General features: G+C 43.0%; 1 protein-coding gene across 1 annotated transcript; it reads right to left on the bottom strand.

Moving 5' to 3' along the window:
* Positions 1-13,656: 13,656 nt before the first annotated feature.
* On the bottom strand, positions 13,657-15,506 carry LOC111896779 (uncharacterized). The gene is made up of 2 exons (XM_023892762.1): positions 15,180-15,506; positions 13,657-15,060 (listed from the first exon to the last, which is right to left on the bottom strand). The coding sequence occupies exons 1-2, from the start codon at positions 15,504-15,506 to the stop codon at positions 13,657-13,659; spliced, it is 1,731 nt and encodes a 576-aa protein (XP_023748530.1).
* Between the last annotated feature and the right edge of the window lie 2,711 nt (positions 15,507-18,217).

Below are 18,217 nucleotides of genomic sequence, written 5' to 3'. Positions count from 1 at the left end.
CCCAGTGCATAACCAACCTCCTCCCACCAATCCTTAGCTCGATCCCTCAAGCACCCCGCATCAAACTTGACCATCGACCCCTCAGGGCAGAAGCTGGTCATCTAAGCACACTCAATATCTGCTATCCATCATATGGCTGCAATGGGGTCCTTCACCCCGCAGAAGTCTGGTGCTCCGCATCCCCTAAAATCCTTGAAGGAGAGCGTACGGGTCCCTGACTGGCCATGTGTCACATCACTCCTGAATTCCCTAAGGTGATCCTCCATCAGCTCAATGATACCCTCCTTGAACGACCCGAAAAGCACCGGAGTCGAATCAAGGATGCCTCTCATAATCTCGGATGCAATGAACTTGCGCAGTCCGTCATCAATCGTCTCGAAACTCGTACCCCAACTAGACCCAGATCTGGAGTCTCCTGCTCCATGACGCATCACCACCATTCTAAAACAAAACACACAAGTCAGGGTCATACATATCATCGAGAGGTCTCGCACTCTACCACTCTTGGTTCCCCACAACTTTCCAAAAGTCAAGTATGTATCTGCTGCTTTCAGTAGTACAGGCCCATACTGCCTTCCACATCTATCCATACTTTCCTCCTGGTTTGCCTTCGTTTACCAATATGTAACTTAGCATATTCGGTTACTAGTTAGTTAGAGATAACTAGAACTCTTAATAGCACAAAGCAAGCAACATTCAAGCATTGAGTAATCAAAGCCAAGCATATCCTAATTAGGTCATCACATCACTGGCTAATTAGTACTAGCATGCAGTTCAATAGACACATACAATAGGTGTACAAGGCATCCTTCTAGATCCTTAGCCCTAATCTAGCATGAAATTCTCATACACATACAGTAGGCATACAAGGCATCCTTCCTATATCCTTAACCCTAATCTAGCATAAAATTCTTATACACATACAGTAGGCATACAATGCATCCTTTCTAGATCCTTAGCCCTAATCTCGCATGTAATTCCAATAATTATAACATATATCATAATGAAGATGTATGGTATCTTGTGGAAACTTACTTGAGCTCGGCCGATTGCACACATCTTATTAAAACTCTTAATCTTTAATTTTTTTTAAAAATATTTTTCTTGTAAAACTTCTCAAACCCTCGATTTAAGTCCAGACACCCCCGAGAGTGTCTCAGAATCCCACAAACCAGGGCTCTGATACCAACTTGTAACACCCAACAATTCAGAACCAAAAAAATTCATTTTTAAGTTTATCAATCATAAAATAAACCATATTGTATTTCCCAAAACCAAGAAATCATAAAACAGTTTAGTTGTGCAATCCAACGATACATAATCATCACCAGAGTCATAATCCCAAAATCACTAATGCGGAAATTCATGGTGTGATGCGTTGTGATCAAGCTGACCCTTTCCCCTTCGAGCTGGAAGTACCTGAAACCAAAACTAAAAACCGTAAGCACGAAGCTTAGTGAGTTTCCCCCACCATACCACATATAAATCAGAAACATATTGTCAGGCATATATGGGTACCCGGCCTACCCTACTGAGCATACATGGGTGCTCAACCTACCCATGTCAGACATATCGGGGTGTCCGACCTACCCCTGTCAGGCATACCTGGGTGCCCGACCTACCCATCAGTTTTATTCCAACCGATTACGAGGTCTATTTCACCCCTACCACTACCACATAAATCATGTATATCACACATAAGCATCAAACAATACATACCACCTTAATAATTATCACAAAGACAATTACTAAGTCATATCAATACTAGTGGGCCGACATTGATGCCTTCGACCCACGGTTTCTATGAAGGGAGACTCACCTCACTGTGTATGCCAAAATCGTACTCCCCGGCTGGCTCGTAACTGCTCTCCCTAAAGCATAATAAATTCCCTAGTCAGTCATTGGGTCCAAATAGGACTCCCCTATGGCCCAAGCTTCTAATTCATGTCCCAAGGCAAGGTTTCCTAACCTTTGGCCTATTGGGCCTCTTTCTCCTAAGGCCCAACTCCTAATTAAATTAAGGCCCAAGTCCATCCATTTAAGTTTCAAGGCCCATTAAGCCCAATACCATATATCCTAGGTCTAGGCCCAGAAGCCTTACTCCACAGTGGGTCATGAGGCCCAACTATTTTTAGGCCCAAATACCCATTTGACCACTCTGCATGCGTATACGTAGTGTACCTGGCACGTACGACCAACGTACGCTGGTCTTGACCACTTTAGGGAGATTGACCGAGTACGCGTCGCGTACCAAGGGTACGCCCAACATATTGGCCAATTTCCTTAGAACTCCTTTGTGACTTAATCCATTAAGTCCTAACGTCTAAAACATAGATCTGCTCCTTTAAATACGTCCTAAACCATAAAGTTACAAATTGTATGTCATTGCATGCATGGATGGAGGTTAAGACATGAGTCTAATCCTTAAACACACTTTGTGACCATCTAACACTTGCATGGTTGTGGCTTAACCATCAAGGCCCGATTTTTATGGCTTTAAATGCTTCCAAGAGCTCAAAAGGACGACTCTTATGGGCTGGAACTAGAAATCTCAACTATGGAGTCAAAATGTCACATAAAACATCCCAAAACTACAACTAAGCATGAAATGGTCAAGTTTGAAGCTTGATTCCTCAAATGAGTCAGAAAAGATGCTAAACTCCTAGATCTACAAGCCCCTCTCACGTTCTTGCTCCTTCTTCTAACTTCCTTTTCTTTAAAACCACCAAAAATCACCCAAAAGTGCACCAAATTAGCTATCAAGGCTTGCAAGGGGTTTAGGGTTCGATTTCTACTCTTTAGGGATAGTGGAGGTTGAGGGAATGAGGTTTGGGACGGAGTTAATATCTTTATATATGGTGCAAACCCTAAAATTCAGGGTTTGCAATTGGACAGGTTACGCCCAGCGTACGCAAGGCTTCCCCCTGCTTCGTGCTTCAATCGTGTACGTCGTGCGTACGCTATGTACGCCTAACGTACGACCTTTATCACAATTGCAATATATAAATCACTAAAATAAATCGAAGGGAATACCTGGTGACTCGGATGTTACAGGTGGTTTTTGATTTAAACTAAAAACATAAAACTGTAGTTAAAATAAACTAAATAAAACTTAGTAATAACAACAAATCCAATTATGCTGGACCTTTCTTAATCATGTAATCAGCCCATATATGATTATTTAGAATGTGTTATATCTAAGCTGGTACTGAGAAAAACTAACAAGCTCTAGTATAATTTCTTTTATCTAGTTAAATTAACCAAAACAAGCTCTTCAGTTAACCCTATCTTTTTACTGTCTTATTAAATAAGCTCTTAATTAAGATCAAAAAAGTTGCATTAAGATCTATGTAAAATTCCCAACAGTACCCAATACTTCTTACAAGCTCAAAAGCATAAAGATATGAAATTTTAGTTTATATTAGAGTTAAATCCCTATTCCCTAACTCGAAACCAGTTAGAAACTTGTTACTTATTGCCAGTTGACAAGAACAATTACGGATTCTATTAACTAATTATCTGGAATGATAAAACCCTAGTTAGTTGATCAGACTAACAAGAATTAAAAATCAAACATTCATTAAGTTCAAAACTGAAACAATCTAAATAGAAGCACCTAAAAAAAAATCAGATCTCATAACTAATCACTTGAAAAGTACTAGTCAAATGTAGAATTGAAAACTAGAGTTTTAGCAAGACATGGCTAAAAACAAATCTAAACTAATAAAAAGAAACATTAACTTATTAATCTTCTAAACTAAGTGTAGGAGATGATTCATAGCCTTCATATCCTCAAAAAATGTTGAAAAGTGTCAGAAATCGCCTTTAGAAGTGTTTTTCTTCGCCTACAACCATCTCCCTTCCAAATCTGATTATGAGGACCATATTTATATGCAAGACAGAAGCTTCTGTAGCAAGATATCAGAAAATGCGATCGCAAAATCAGCATATGCGATTGTAAATTTAGAGATTTTTTTCATAATTGCCCTCAAATGAAGTACGATGCTACTTTTGAAGTTTTGGGAGTCGCGACACAAAAATGTGATCATAGATATGAAAATACGATTGCAAATTTGAAGAATTTTCTTCAGATGACTTTTTTCGACCCTTCAAAACTTCTACTCATTTATGCGATCATAGAAGTCAAAAATGATATTTTTGGATTTTTGGCATTTTTTGGTTGTGACTCTTTAGTTTAAGTAAACATGATAGTCGTCCACAATTTTGTCTAATTTTCAGAGCATTTTGAATCTCGTCAATCGGAGTTACATGTCATGAGATATGATCAAAATATTGACAGGGGGTCAAAGCTGTTAACAACATCCTTTAGGCTTTAGAATGTAGCAATCTATCTTCGTAAAATCAATTCGATCGAATGTTTCTTGACCAATATAACTTCTAAGCATTCCTCATAATCCTTATTCATAAGTTCCAAGCTCCATTTCACTCCAATGCTCCATCAAACGCATCCAAAGCTGCTCCCAAAATACTGATCCACTTGAATTATCTGAAAATGACATAAAAATGCTAGCATTACGAGAATTTTGATAAAAGACATGAGCTAACCATTATGTAAACTAATGACATGCAAATGTACACAATATGAAACTAAATGTTAATAAAAACTACCCTAAAACATACATAAAATGTGAGCTATCAATTCAAAAACACAACTCAAAATTATGAAGAGGGATACCGTAATCTAATTGTGAATTTATTTTAGGTAGGTAAAGTGTTTTACCAATTTTAATCTAGTATGAAATTCCTAGATCATTTGAGATTAATTTAAACTATTCAATATCATGTTTAATCTCTTATTATGTTTTTCAATTTGGGAATGAGATGTCGATGATCACAAATAAGATGTGAATAATCATGCGAACCCGTGTGACATGCTCGATATCATTAATGGTCTCGCATTGACGTGTCGATAAACCACACATGCTCCATCAACAACCATAAATTCAAGTATGTACCATCATTTCGTCTTTGTAATCCCATATTAATGTGTCGGTTAACCACACACGTTCCACTAACGACTCACACAAAAATGATGTGCGTTTTAATGGATTAGAATACAATTTTACATTTTTCCTGAAGTAACTAGAGTGAGATTTTATAAAAGGTTCTAGTGCTTTATACATTATACTTTTAATGTGATTATGTCATATCAAACCTATTCGGCTAAACGATCCTCCACCATACAAAGAAGCGGTGGGTGAAAATGACACTCATTTAATGGTTATTTTATATTCCGTTTCCTTATACATCTCTTATAGTGTGACTTCATGAATGAAGCCTACTATTTATTCGACTGACTTTTAATGACACACACACACACACACACACACACACACACATATATATATATATATATATATATATATATACACACACATATATAGGGTGTATTTTAAAACTTTTGAAAATACAAGGTTTAAATTTAATTATCTAAATTAAGTTAATTAATTAATCTTTTAAACCAATGATGGTTTAAATTTAATTATCTGAACTAATTAATTAATTAATCATTTACACATTTTTATGGATTTTATGATTATCTTTTAATTATACCATTAATTAAATATCTTATAAAATCCATCATGGATAATTACATTTAATTATCTTATAATTAAATATTAGGTATTCATATCTACATCCTCAAAATTCGATTTAGGGTTTTAGATTTATCTAGTATTGATGCGACCTTGAATTGGCTCGATTGATGGTGTTCACTTGGATTCTCGGCTCCCTCTGCAAGATCACAAAGAAGGAAAGCCGTCAGCCGCTTTCCGGGAGGAGCTCCCGGACCCCAACGGTCAATTTAGAGGGTATTTAGGGTTTTTGGGTATCTACTCTTTAGAGAGTGAAGAGAGCTTACCTCGTGGGTCTGAGAGCATTTCTTTTATATCTAGCTCCCTTGCCTGATCCGTACCAGACAATATCACTTTTTGGGGAGACAAGATCAGGGGCGCTGATCGGAGGGCCACGCGCCTTCAACCGTTAGGGCGCTCTCATTGGCTCTGACGGTAATGACCTGATTCTTCTGTTTGTCTCCTGACCGTATCTTTTGTCTTGGAGTTGGGAGCGTCCCTTAGCGGGTGCGAGCCTTCCGCCTGTGCATTCCGCTCCCGGGAGCGCCAGCGGGCGCTAAGCCTGCTGGGCTGAGCCTGGTTGGCGTGTCCGGCTCCTGGGCTAGACACAATTCTGTCGTGCTGCCCTAGGCACGTCATCAAGTCCCCCAGTCCAGTAGCCGTAGCGTTGCAGCGCTAGTTACGGCGTTATGGGCTTAGCTAGCTTACGCGTGTTGGTTTTTCTTTACCCGTCGTTCCGTCTTTAATGGCGACGTGACTACGCATGATGACTGGCAGTTACGTCATTGTGTTAGACATTTAAATGTCCCGCCTCTTCCACTTCTTTATAGGGGCATTTACACGGTTTCTCTTTATTTTCCTCCTTCTCTCTTCTTCTTCCTCTTTATGGGTTTATCTTCTTCTTTCTTTCTCATGGAAAATCTTCCCAGTATCCTCCCTTCTGCCATTGAGTATCGTCAAATAGAGGTCACATATGGCTTATCTTCCATAGAAGAAGTGGAGTTTCCTTCACCCGACTCCAGTATCTCATCCCCTCCCCCTGTCAAGATTGGGGTTTATTTGAAAACCCTAGATGCTGGCATCCGTTTTCCTCTGACAGATTTTCAGGAAGAGGTCTTCCAGGAAGACGGTTGCAGTCTTCAAATGTTGACTCCCAATGCAGTCAACAAAAGTGGTTGCGTTCGAAATGATCTGCAGAGCCAAAGGGTATCTACCGGACTACTTCGTATTCAAGTTTTTCTTCCGATTTTGCGTCACTGGAGATAAGTGCACCTTTTCAGTCCGGCGACAGGGGCACGCCCTGGTTCCCGACATGCGGACCCCTAAAAACTGGCAGGATATGTGGTTGTGGGTGAACCAGGAGTTGGTCGGAAGCGGTCGGTACCGTGCAAATGCTTTTGCCGATACCATCCCCAAACTCTTCCCTCACAACCAAGGTGTCGCTGATCACCTGAAGAATGTGCAAGTATCCCCTGAAGATTACTCTGAGGCTCTGCTTTTTGGTGTGGGGATGAGCCCTTCTTGGAGGCGTCGTGGCAAAATGGCAGTGTTTTTCTCCGTCGTTGACGGTGAGTGTTGCACCCCTCTTTTTTTCTTCTTCCCCTTATTACTGCTATATGATTGATATTCCTTGTTCAGACATCCTTAGGTGCTGAATTGTCACACCCCAAAACCGGAACGGCGGAAACGTTCTGGGGTGGATGACGTCATGTCAAGTATCACAACACGTGCATTATAGTAATCACAGTAAAACAAAACATTGCATTAATAGTAATAGTTTTACATGGTTACATTACAACAAATCAAAGTATACAAACAAATATAATAAGTACAGCAAGGTAATAAGCCGTCTTCATCAACAGCTCCGGGGGTGTACCTATCTAATGCTAACCTGAGAATACAAGTTATTTGAAAAGCGAGTATCAACATTTTTACAAATGCTGGTGAGTTCATAAGTATTTAGTGACGTTTCAATCAAATAACTTTAATAAGTAGTAGTTTAAGTGTTTTCTGTGTATTAGAGTGCTCTCCAGAAAATCCTATATTTTCTTTAATAAAAGCAACCTTCTACCAAGACTGGTCAGTGTTATGTGGTAAAAAGTAATTTTCCCTTAATTGTTATCATTATCAAAATACTGAATTTGATTATTAAGGAAGCAAGAGACATCAGGGAAATACATATGCCTCAGCAGTGAGGACTGCTGACTAAGGCAAAGGAATCATAGACTCCAAGAGAGTATCGAACTAACGACACGCCTGGTTCAGTCTAACAAGTAGAGACTCAGACCCCAGAAGGTACCAAATGAAAGGTACAGCTGGTAAGGTCTAAAATAGTGAAAAACAGACCCTAGACAGTATCAAATGAAAGATACGTCTTGTAAGGTCAAAACAGAGTAAACAGACCCCAGACAGTATCAAATGAAAGATACGTCTTGTAAGGTCAAAACAGTGAATACAGTGGATACAGACCTCAGACAGTATCAAATGAAAGATACGTCTTGTAAGGTCAAAAACAGAGAAAACAGACCCCATACAGTATCAAATGAAAGATACGTCTTGTAAGGTCAAAAACAAAGAAAACAGACCCCAGACAGTATCAAATGAAAGATACGTCTTGTAAGGTCAAAACAGTGTGACTCTGAAATGAATTACCAGTATAAAGTGTAAATTGTTGGCGAATACCGTTACCTTAAAGCCAATGAATTATAAGGTAACCCGGGATACTCGTAACCATACTGACTAGAGTACCAGACGCCCTACAAGCGTCTAAAATGTGACATTTTTCACCCGTTGGCTTGGTAGGCCGGGACTGTAGCTAGCAGTCTGGGTGCGGGGTTGTCAATCCCATATAGATCTATACACACAATGTCCGCTCTCCCTACAGGAGACTCTGGTTACCAACTAGACGACGGAGAAGGCCATGTCCTGAAGATGCATCCCAAATAGTGGGTAAAGACTTCCAAATAGTGGGTAGTGTGTAAGTGCTGAACTAGAGGTGGAGACTTCCCAATAGTGGGTTTTTAATGTAAGAGTAGACTAGAGGTAGAGACTCTTAACTGAACTGACTAGAGAATTCCTATATGTCCATACTCATATATATAATATATAACTAATGAGTCAAACGACCTTCGGACGGCCATCCGATCCCACCAGACCACATCTCAACGAAGAAAAGGAAATAGGGCGGATGAGCCTTCCTAAGTCTTTCAATCATTACTTATATGTACCTATATAAGCACAGACATATATCTAACTACGACTGAGCGTGTATCAAGTAGAAGTGATTTTTGTGAAGTAGGAGTGTCTAATAAGTGAAGTAGGAGCGGTCACAAGTGAAGTAAGAGTGTCGAACAAGTGAAGTAGAAACGGTCGCAAGTGAAGTAGGAGTGTCGATCAAGTATAAGCGTATCACGAAGTAGAGACGACAATAAGTGAAGTAAGAGTGTCTATCGGTATAAGCGACTACAAGTATAAGTGAAAGCGTTACTAAGTAGGAGTATAAAATAAGTATAAGCGAAGCAGCAGTATCTAATAAGTAAAAGTATACGTCGTGAAAGAGAAACTTTGATGAAAAACCTTTATGTTCGGAGAAAATCACAATTTGTATTCTTTTGTAAAAACGTGTGTGGAAACCTTTGGAAATCTTTCATAAATCAGTTTAAAATGAATTTAGACAAAACAGTATAAGTAGGAGTTTTGAAACGAATGAAAACCTTTTAGAAAACCATTATAGTGTCCTACTCGGTAAAACAGTATAAAATATGGTAAAATCTTGTGCATGCGGGTTATCAATCACATGTGATTGATATGATAACTGGCATGTTTAACTTGTATTCCCCCCTATAAAACATGTAAAAACATTTAAAAGGTTCATTCAGGGGTATGAACTCACCTGGTGTAAGTAGGTCCGACGAAGGTGCCGTTTGGGCGTTCGGTGTCACGCAAGGACTCGAACACACACAATGACCTATTTAACATATGTTCACATACAATTAGTATACTTAATACTAATTAAACAAATATACGCGCTCAAAGGAGCGGAAAACACTTTGGATAAGTGTTTGGGTGTCCCGGGTAGCGTCTAAAGGTGTGTATGGCTAAGGAATGGAGTTTACTCTCCAAGAGTAAACCCTTATTACATATTTTATGGCCCAGGGACTACTCACCATGAGTTTACGGCCTTAAACTCATGGTGAAGGGTTCTAGGGTGTTTAAGGCTTCTAGCTTGTTCATGGGATTTTTCTAAGTACTTTTCCAAAAAGGCATGAGTGAGTTTAAGGCTTCTAAGGGCTTCATTAGGGAGTTTACGGCCTAGGGACACTCCTAAGGGAGTTTACGGCCGTAAACTCTCATTCTTTGAGTTTTGTGAAGTTTAAAGCCCCTAATGCCTTGCTAGCAATTTATAATGGAGTGTGATGCCATTTTGGGGGATTAAAACTATCATTTGGGTGTGTTTTGGGGAGTTTACGGCCTAGGTACTTGCTTGGGCCGTAAACTCCAAGTCACCCCATATTTCCTTGTGTTTAGATGTTCCAAACCCTAAATAGCATGTCCTTATTTTATGTCTTAAGCCTATGGGTGGTTTGAGAGTGTTTGGAACTTGATTTAACAAGTTTAGAGGGTGTTTACGGCCTAAGCATGTGCTTGGGCCGTAAACCCTCTTTTATGCCACAAATCTTGTTTTTTTGGGGTTCAAACACTCCTAGGCTAAATCCCCTAATAGTTTCTAAGCTTAAGGATGAGTTTAAAGGCATGTTTGGCACCATATTAGGGGTTTACGGCCCTAGAGTGTTCCTAGGCCGTAAACTCCTTATTCCATGCCTTCTTGGACGATTTTTGAGGTATAAACAAAAGCCAATATGTTTAGAATAAGCTAGGGTAAGTGGACTTACGATTTGGAAGCGTTTGGTTGCGGATTTGGGGTGAAAACGGGTCAAGAGAGAGAGTATAGAGAGAGAGTGTAAAAAGTCTCCAATGGACTCCACTCACCTTTATATAGGGTTCCGAGTCTGGGCTCAGTGGAATTTTACCCGATACTGCCGTCATACGGGGCTTTTGGTCGCACCCGATTTAGTGGTCGTAATAATAAAACTTAACATTTTCCAATTAAATGGAAATGTGTGTTATGTGTTTTTATTCTCATTTATTACGACTTAACGGCATATTAAATATAAACAAATGAAATGTTTATTTAATTGACGACCTCTAATTAACGGAACTTTTATAAACTGGAATATTTTGTTAACGGTAACGGGGAAACGTAACGGAACAACTTGGGTTGTCACATGAATCTTCCCTGTCCATGGATGAGGTGTTACGGAAGCGTTATCGGGGCAAGTTAGAGTATCGCGAGGCGGGTCTAGTTGATTGGCTTCCTCCACCTTACCGGATGGATCAACTTACCTTAATTGCTGCCCCTTCCGTCCCCCCTACAGGCTCGTCAGCGTCGAAGGAGGATCCTTTACACGCTCGCCCCATCTCTGCTGTCATGCCCCTAGGTAGCAATCACTCCTCCTCCATGGAGGGTAGCGAAGACAGCAAAGAAAGGATTATCACTGATGTCTGGCGGATGCAAGCGAAGAGAAAAGCTATCTTAGCCATGGGTGAGCCGGTTACCGGCGCGCCTACTGCTACCAAGAGAATTCAGACCAGGCGTAGCTTCTCTCGTCTGCTGAGTTCTATGACTTCCACACCGACCGGTGTGGTTGTGATCCCTGACGACGACGCGTAACAGTTCGAAGGGATCAACAGGGCGACTGAACAGCCCATTGCCTCCTTTATTCCTGTTCCAGGTGTTCCATTTGTTCCCTCGAAGTTCTCCCCGGTTAAAGGTTCTAGCGGCCCTGGTCAGGTTTCAGTTTCTTTAGGTGGTGTTTCTGGAGACAGTTCTACTGGGTCTTCTGTTTTTGTTCCTTCCTGGGATCTCCGCAATGATTCCCAACTCTCTGTTCGTGTCAATGCCTTGGAATTTTCCCGCCATGCTTTTCCTCCAGTTGTAGTTGGCGATATGGAGGCTATGGGTAATCATGCCCTTGCTCATAACATGGTTTACGCTGCCGCGCAGGCCATGTTTTACCTTGTCGCAGGTTCCTGACGTGTCCATGCCCTTGGCAAAATGGAGGCCGTACATGCTACCTGCGATTCACGCATGACAGAGCTGGAGCGTCGCCTTGGCGAGCTTGGCGAAGACCTCCATTTGTCTGAGCAAAAGTGTGAATTGCTAGCCTCTGAGAAGACCGTCCTTGACGAAGCTAGGGTTGCTTTGGAGGTTAAGATCGACTCCCTTACTCAAGTGAATAAAGGTTGGATGATCCAGGTGGAAAGTCTTGAGTGTGATGCTGCTGATCGCGATAAGCTTATTTCGTTGCTGCAATCGGATGTGGATGCTTCTCGTCGAGACTTGGATTGGCTGGTGCACGTTGGTGTTGTTCGCATTGTTGATAAATTGATTGAGCGTCCGGAATTTACTAATGCAATAAGTCTCATCCGACATGCTGCTTTTGGGGTCGGGGTTGGAGTCTGTTTAAAAAATTTCTGTTGGTGTTGGTGGTGGGGATGTTGGTGTTGGTGCTACTTCTGTTGGTCCCGTGGTTAGTTTGAACGATGCTCTGTTGTCTTTTGCTAGTATGGATCATGCGTCCTTGTTGGGTTTAGTGGAACTGGGTATTGGGGGTCTTCGGGAGTTATGTTCTTTTGATGGTTCAGAGGGTAACCTGGAGAGTGCGGTGGGTCATGAGATTGTTCAGGTAGTTGAGGTTGATGTTGGAGGAGGTAATGAGGGTGGTGAGGATGATGGTGATCATAGCGTTGGAGCGAATGTTGGTGATGGTAACAAAAGTGAAGTGGCTGTTGTGGGAAGTGAAGTTGCAGGTGATGGGAATGATCTTGTTGAGGATGCTCTAGCATCGTGTGCTACCCCTCCTGGGGCGTAAAAAATTTATTTGCTTGTTTTGGTTTCCATCTTTCATATTCCTTTTGGTGGCCATATGATGCCTTTGGTTTGTATAATGCATAAACTTTGAAACAATATTTACTATCTTAGGTATGTAACCATGTGCTCTAACCATTACTTGTTTGTTGCTTGCTTTGTTTGTTGTTTTGTTTTTGCTTTTAAAAAAAAACACAGCGCTCTGATGCGCTAGGCATTTTGCTTCGCCCATGTTATTGTCGACACACTAAGTATCGGTACTGGGTGCTCTTAGTACCCACGATCGAGCTTTACATGCAAATTTTCAATCGTTAAGAATTAATACACTGAGTATTAAAGAATAACATTTGGATCATCCCATTACATTGATCGCGGACTTTAAATACACTAAGTATGAGACTCATGTCACTAAGCATGGACTTATGTACACTAAGTACTCGGGATGTGCCACACTAAGCAGCACATTGATCGACTGGGGTTACATCTCTTTATTTTCAAAAGAAATACTTCTTCAAGTTTCTGGCATTCCACGTTCTTGGAATCTCCCTTCCTTCCATCGTTTCCAAAACATATGCACCATTCCAATTCGCTTTCGTGGCTCTGTAAGGGCCCTCCCATGTTGGACCCAATTTGCCTTGGGGCTGGGCTCGGCTTGCTTCATTTTTCCTTAGAACATACTCACCTACTCTGAATGCTTTCTCTTTTACTCTTTGGTTATAGTACCTTTCTGTTGCATGCTTGTATGCAGCTTGGCGCATTTCTGATTTTTCGCGCTTTTCTTCTAGGATGTCTAGGTTTATCCTCAAGTCCTGTGCGTTGCTGTCTTTATCCGTGCTAGCCACCCTTAGTGTACCCCACAGTTACCTCCATAGAGAGCATAGCCTCCGTCCCATATGTCAAGTTGAACGGGGTCTCTTGCGTGCTCGTTCGCGGTGTGGTCCTGTATGACCATAACATTGTCGGTATCTCCTTTGCCCAGTTCCCTTTTGCCTTGGCTAACCTCTTCTTGATCCCATTCACGATAGTTCGATTAGACACCTCCGTCTGCCCGTTCGCTTGTGGGTGTGCTACTGATGTGAACCGTTGATCTATCCCTTTGGTGGCGCACCACTCCCTGAACGGGTTCTCAGCAAACTATAGGTCGTTGTCACTGATGAGTACTTTAGGCGTCCCAAACCTTGTCATAATATTCTTCCATACAAACTTTATCATATGTCTCCCTAATATGCACGCTAACGGCTCCGCTTCGATCCATTTTGTGAAATAATCTATAGCCACCACCATGTATTTCAGCCTCCCTGGTGCTTTCGAGAATGGGCCCACTATGTCTATGCCCCATTGGTAAAACGGCCATGGGCTAGATATGTTATGCAATGGTACCGGGGGGTTTGCTTGGACTGGGGTGTAAGACTGGCATTCCCCACATTTCTTGGCCACATCTAACGCATCTTGCTGTATTGTGGGCCAGTATACACCCATTCGCAGTACTTTTCCTGTTAAGGCCCGTGCTCCCTCGTGTGCACCCACCTGGCCTGCGTGTGCTTCCTGTAGTATCTCTCTCCATTTGGCTTGGTCTACACACTTCAGCCATGGCGCTGTGAACCCTTTCCTGTATAATTCTCCATTTATCAATGCGTATGAGGGCGCTTTTATACGTATCTTCCTGGCCTCGCTGTGATCGTCCGGTAACACCCCCCTTTGTAGGTATTCCCTGAATGGTGTCATCCACGTGGGCCCGATGGTCGTTAGGGCATTCACCTGCTGCTCGTCTATACTTTTTTCTCGGAGTACCTCTACCAAGACTTTCTTCGATAGGTGGTCGAAGCATGTAGATGCCAATTTGCTTAAGGCATCCGCCCTCTTATTTTCGCTGCTAGGTATCTGCTTAATTGTGAACTGCCTAAACGATTCGACCAGTTGTTTCACCATCTTCACATACCTTCCCATTCTCTGATCTCTCACCTCGAAACTTCCATTGACCTGGTTCGCTGCTAGCCTTGAGTCAGTCAGGGCCGTTACAGCCTTCGCACCCATTTGCTTGGCTAGGCGCAATCCTGCAAGCAGAGCTTCGTACTCTGCTTTGTTGTTTGACATATGAAAATCAAAATGGAGGGCGTAAGTCACATCTTCCCCCTCTGGGCTGGTCAAGATTAGCCTCTCCCTTGAGCCTTCCCTGCTGGATGCTCCGTCCGTATATAGTGTCCACGAATTACTGTCGGTCGGGGCTCCTTCAACTGTCCACACTTTTTCCTTAACCGAGCCCCCCTCATCTGGAATTTCTAGTAGGAAATTGGCCAATGCTTGTCCCTTAATACTTGTCCTTGGGCGGTAACTTTTGTCATGTTCTCCCAATTCAATTGCCCATTTCTCCAACCAGCCCGACGTCTCCGGCTTAAGCAGTATTTGTTTGATGGGCAGTTTGTTAGCACCTCGATCTGATGTGCTTGAAAATATCGCCTCAGTCACCGTGCCGCGTAGATGAGTGCCAGGACTAACTTTTCTAGGGTGGGGTAGTTGAGTTCTGGCCCTTGTAGTGCCCTGCTTACAAAGTACATCGGTTTCTGTTCTCCTTCCCTTTCTATAGTCAATACTGAGGATATCGCTTCGTTTGAGGTCGAAAGATACATTTGCAACGTCTCTCGCAGGACGGGACTGGCCAGCGTGGGTAACTTGGGTAGTGCTTCCTTGATTTTATGGAGCGCTACTTCTGCTTCGTTCGTCCACTGGAAGTTGCTCTTCTCGATGCAGCCTTTCAGCGTGTGGAACAATGGCATGGCCTTGTCAGCGGATTTCGAGATGAACCTGCTCAGAGTTGTAAGCTTCCCATTTAGGCCCTGCACGTCTCTGAGGGTGCCTGGGGCTGGCGTTTCGATGAAATCGTCCACCTTGGTCGGGCTGGGCTGGATACCCTGCATGGTGACATAATACCCCAAGAACTGCCCTTCTTCCACCCTAAACGTGCATTTGGTTGGGTTCAGCTTCATCTTCACCCTCTCTAGGGTTTGAAAGGTCTCCTAGATGTCTTGCAACATTTTGTCTTTGTGTGAACTCTTGATCACCATATCGTCCACATACACCTCAATGTTTCTCCCAATTTGTTTGGCGAAGATTGAGTCGACCAGGCGCTGATACGTAGCCCCTGCATTCTTTAGACCGAAAGGCATCTTGGTGTAACAGAAAGTGCCATGATCCGTGTAAAAAGCCGTTTTTTCCTCGTCCTCTTTGCTCATCAAGATCTAATAATACCCTTTATATGCATCTAAAAAACACTTTAGCTTAAATCCTTGCAATTACTCCACCTTCTGGTCAATTTCCGGGAGGGGGTAACATCTTTAGGACATGTTTCGTTTAAGTCGGAAAAGTCTATGCACATGCACCATGACCCATCTTGCTTGCGGACCATAACTGGATTGGCGATCCATGTTGGGAATATTGCTTCCCTTACTATTCCAGCTTCTGCTAGTTTGGCCACCTCTGCGTTGATTGCCCTATTACGGTCCCCACCTTGGACCCTTTTCTTCTGCTTAACCTCCTTTGCTCCTGGTTTAATTACGAGTTTGTGCTCAATGGTTTTCCTTTCTATCCCCACCATGTCCGTAGGGGTCCATGCAAGCACGTGCTTATACCGCTTGAACAAATCGACCATCGCTCTTCTTATGTGACTTGGGAGATCGCGTCTAATACCGACTGGCTAGTCAGGGTGTCTCTCATTGATCACTTCTTTTTCTTTCGCAGGATCATGTCTCGGCCTCTTGGCCTCTTTAGTTATCTCTGCTGGTTTCATGACTGTGAAGCATTGCAATTCTTTAGGTGGAGTGGCCGGTATTGTAGCTGCGCCCATTGGAGTGTCAAACTTCATGACCCCATGCATGGTTGATGGGATCGCCCTAGCTTTAAGAGAGTTGTTCTCCCCATAATGATGTTGTGCTCTGCCGAATGCTGAATGACCACAAAGTCAATCAGGGCGGTTTTCTTTCGCTGCCTATGGTGGCTAGTTATGGTCAAAGGAAGGTAAATTGTGCCTAGCGGCCATAGGCTATGGCCGGTGAATCCGACCAGCCTCCCCGTCATAGGCCGTAGGTTGTCTTGCTCTGTATCATGAATATCTACTTAGGTTGGACCCCCTCGCGAGGCGTGTTTTTAGCGTTTTCAGCGTCAAATTTGGCACGCAAGCTTCACGCTATTTCCACCAAGTCCCCTTTGAGCTGTTTCTCTTCCATTTCTTTTTTTTTTTAATATTGAACATTTAGCTGTATCATGTGGTACTCACAGTATCGGTTCTTGGGCGATTTGGCTGGCTGCTATTTCTTCGACACCGTGTACACATCCGGGCGACGACCGCGTCTGCCATCCTTGACAAACGGTCGGAACCGCGCCTGTGGTCTTCTTGCTTGGCCGTAGTGCCTACTTCCCCCTCGGAAATCCATGTGACCTGGGTTGTGGTGCCTGACAGTCATAACATTCAGGTAGGCCTGTTTTGCTGCCTCGCCATCCTCTTGCCTCAGATATCGCTCCACCCTTTCTTTCAATTCGGCCCATGTTAGAGGCTTCTTTCCCATGAGTTTTTGTGATAAAGGGCCTGGTAAAAGTCCCCACGTAAAGGCGCTAGCTATGAGCCCTTCATCATACCTCGGTACATCTAACGTGGCGTTTATGAACCTTGTGAAGTATTCTCGTACAGTTTCACCCTCATTTTGCTTACAACCTATGATTGAATGAGAGTCTCCCTTGTACTTGTGTAATTGCATAAAGTTGGTGAGGAAAAGGTACTTAAGTTGGGCAAAATTGGAAATGTTGCCCGATCGCAGCGTCTTGAACCATGTGTTGGTGTTGCCATCAAGGGTTGTTGGGAAATACGTGCACCAAAACCTCTCGTCAAGCTTTAACGACGTCATCGTCCATTCATATGTGCTGACGTGGCTATCCGGGTCAGTGGTTCCGTTATATGTCTTGAGCGTCGGTAGCTTAGCTGTCTTTGGTATTTCATAATCCAACAATTCTTTGACAAACGGAGACGTCACGCTACGGGAAAGGCAATCTTGGCCTGGGACGGTTGACGCTCCCTGTTGCTGGTATTGGGGGTTCAAGCCATATGGTGGCGACGTGTGATAGCCAGGGCTTGGTCCGTAAAAGGGGTACAGATGGAATGGTAGTTGGAGGGAATAACCGGAGGAGAAAGGGTGTATAGGGGTCATAGGGCTGACCGTTGTTGTCTGCTGCAGGCTATTGTTGGCGGTGATGGTTGGTCCGGTCCATGCACTGGCCATCGAATAGACAGGTGACGTATGAGCTATCATGGTTTGTGCCAGCGGCGGTTGTGGGGCACCTTCAATGGTTATTGTAGAACTTCCTTCGCCTAGAGCGGCCCTGCTGACCGCTGTAGACGACGGTGTTTCGTCCAACGTTGCCATGGGACGTATGGGACTAGCCTGCCGTCCCTCACTGCCGTTGGACGTCATTGACCTTTCGCTTTTGTGCTTTTAGTTCTTAGTCTCACAAACGGACATCACCAAATGATGCGACCTTGAATTGGCTCGATTGATGGTGTTCACTTGGATTCTCGGCTGCCTCTGCAAGATCATAAAGAAGGAAAGCCGTTAACCGCTTTCCGAGAGGAGCTCCCGAAAGAACGCTCCGACGGTCAAGTTAGAGGGTATTTAGGGTTTTTGGGTATCTGCTCTTTAGAGAGTGAAGA

This window comes from Lactuca sativa, chromosome 9 (genome assembly GCF_002870075.4).
Source record: "Lactuca sativa cultivar Salinas chromosome 9, Lsat_Salinas_v11, whole genome shotgun sequence".
In the NCBI taxonomy this organism is placed as follows: domain Eukaryota; kingdom Viridiplantae; phylum Streptophyta; class Magnoliopsida; order Asterales; family Asteraceae; genus Lactuca; species Lactuca sativa.
The sequence above is the reverse complement of the archived record's forward strand: the minus strand, read 5'-3'. Positions and strand labels throughout refer to the sequence as shown.

Excerpts from the sequence above, each read along its gene's own strand:
- LOC111896779 (XM_023892762.1), bottom strand. The coding sequence starts at position 15,506 with ATGAAGCTGAACCCAACCAAATGCACGTTTAGGGTGGAAGAAGGGCAG. Across the intron at positions 15,061-15,179 it reads TACCCAAGTTACCCACGCTG|GGCACTACAAGGGCCAGAAC; the intron begins GCCAGTCCCGTC and ends CTTTGTAAGCAG.